This window comes from Berghia stephanieae, chromosome 6, assembly GCF_034508935.2.
Source record: "Berghia stephanieae isolate SIO BIC M18660-M18661 chromosome 6, UCSD_Bste_1.3, whole genome shotgun sequence".
In the NCBI taxonomy this organism is placed as follows: Eukaryota; Metazoa; Mollusca; class Gastropoda; order Nudibranchia; family Aeolidiidae; genus Berghia; species Berghia stephanieae.
Genome location: NC_088365.1, coordinates 9,855,501 through 9,858,000, shown reverse-complemented (window position 1 = coordinate 9,858,000; position 2,500 = coordinate 9,855,501). Strand labels below are relative to the sequence as shown.

Genomic DNA, 2,500 nt, shown 5'->3' with positions numbered 1-2,500 from the left:
CTATAAATCCAATTTTCAACATCTTAACTATCCCAACTTAATACCGTTTTGAGGCGAAAGGTCACATTTGATAAAAACAATTTATTTGTCTCAAACATACCATGTAATGTAACTCTTATTATATATGACAAGCATTGGTCATTGCGTACGGCTACAATCTAGATAAATCTTTTATTATTTAGGAATGATCGAAATGATGAATATTGATTGAGTTTAACTTCAAAATAATCAGAAATCTAAAATTTTAATTTTTTGCTCTCAATAAAAGTAATCATTTATTGTAATAAAACATATAGATGTAATAATAGAAGTCTGGTATTTATTTATTCTTTCATTTATTTATTCTATTTATTTATGCATTCATTCATTCATTTATTTAGTTAGTTATTTATTTAGTTATTTATTTTTGGTTAACTTACAAATTCAATTTTCAGCATCTAAATTATCCCAACAAATTACTGCTTTGAGATGATGGATATTTTGCGTCGATTGCTGAAGGGCATGAAATCATGAAATAAAGCAATGTTGAGCATGGCTAAAGACCAGATAGTTGACATTAATCGCAGGAAAGCAACTAGTCACGGCTTAGTGTTCCTGGGTAAAGACCTTTTACACACTTTACTGCCAATTCAGGTTTTGGCTTCCGCGAGGACAAGAGACGCATGCGCACAACCAACTTGACGTTCTCTCTCTAATAACGTTTCCGCCGGTAACGTCACAGACTATGGGCGACGTCCAATCAAGGGACGCTACTCTTCCGCTAAACTCATTCCCTATAAGAATCTTGCCATAGCAATGTTTCTTACGAAAATGGTGCCTAATAGATGCTTGGACTGAATAAAACGAAAAGTTTGATTTACATTGAAGCGCTGGTGGATTAAGTAAATACATAATTATAAAGGCAGTGGGTGATATTTAAGTAATTGGAGGCGCATATATATATATATATATATATATATATATATATATATATATATATATATATATATAAATATGAGTGTTGGTGGGTACTTGTAGGTACATGTTTCTGTGGTCTCCACGAATAAAATCATACTACGGACATAATATGCCGACTGACGACGTGGAGACCACAGAAACATGTGTATCGGCCATAAATAAGTGAGTGACTATATTATAGATGCCCGTTATGTAAAAGGAACAGTTACTCACTTGCAATAGAGAGGTACCGCTCTCAGCACGAGGATCATGAGCACAGAATGAACTGTGAGAAAGCTGAGGGGGTAGCTGAAGGTAAACCATACAAAGAAACTGTTACACCCGTGTGCCCAATGACCACGTAAGTAATACTCGGACATGAGTGGACAGAAGAAGACTCCTGCGGTCAGGTCGGCTATTGTGTTGTGGAGAAGGACGATGTTCTGTCTGAAAACATTTATAAATATTTTTTAAAAATATTTTCATTGGAAATAGTTTCACCTATCTACGTCGAATATAATTTTTTTCGTTTATAATATCTTATTTGACCAACCATTTTCACACGATATTGAAGATTTAACGATTCAGTTCGTCGACTACAACGAACGGTTTCAAAATCTAATTTTACATTACCCACGTTTATAGATCGTATGCGCTTGGCTAAGAAGCTCACAACATTGCCATCAGGAAGTATAACGGACCAACACACAAAACTGTGTGTATCCATGAACGTTTATAGTCGGGTTAATGCAGTTCAGTGAGCATTACTCATAAACGCGGATGGCAAAAAACAATAACAAAGACCTGAGTGACGTCATCTTCGAACTATCTATACATTGAAATGACGTATGTAGAATTTCGTTTCCGTTCTTTTGTCTCCATCGAATCAAAATCGACAATGAAGTCTTCAATTCTACACGTTCTCTGATCACGAGATGAACGAAAGGAAACGAAATTCTGCACACAGCACTTCATTGAGTACAAGCGGGTATTCGAAAAGGTCAATCTAAAATTAGATTTTAAAGTCAATGAACTGAATCTTTAAATACTCTTCAACAGTCGTAACGTCACTTCCTTCCTAATGACGTATGGTAACTTAGTAACACTTGCTCTAAACTATCAGAACAATGGCTGACGCCCGTATGAAATATTTCCCCGTCGAGCATAAAAGCGTATCCAGAGAAAAAAAAAACAAATTTGATCATGTTTTGACTTTTACACATTCTGATCACAAGACATATGAAAAATTCTAGCCGGCATGAAGAATAAAAGTAATGATTTTCTTTGTTTAGAACCAAGATGGCCGCCGTCGCCGGGCGGCGTAACATCAGACTACTGAATCCAATTCCTATTAGATCTATGTCGGGATGAACCTTGACCTATGGGCACATATTAGCAGGTCTGATAACCGTGCGGAATTGGATTCAATAGTCTGATGTCACGTCTCCCAGCAATGGCGGCCATCGTGGTTCTAAACAAAGAAAATCGGTACCTTTTATTCTTCCTGCTGGCTAGAACTTTTCATATGTCTTGTGTTCAGAATGTGTAAAAGTCAAAACATGAT

The 2,500-nt window shown here is 36.0% G+C and overlaps 1 protein-coding gene across 1 annotated transcript in view; it reads right to left on the bottom strand.

Moving 5' to 3' along the window:
* LOC144974452 (uncharacterized) overlaps positions 1–2,500 on the bottom strand; it is a 41,977-nt gene that overhangs the window by 8,954 nt on the left and 30,523 nt on the right. Inside the window, exon 3 of the mRNA XM_078917329.1 lies at positions 1,171–1,383. Within this exon, the coding sequence (XP_078773455.1) occupies positions 1,171–1,383 (213 nt within the window). The remainder of the gene's footprint in view (positions 1–1,170; positions 1,384–2,500) is intronic.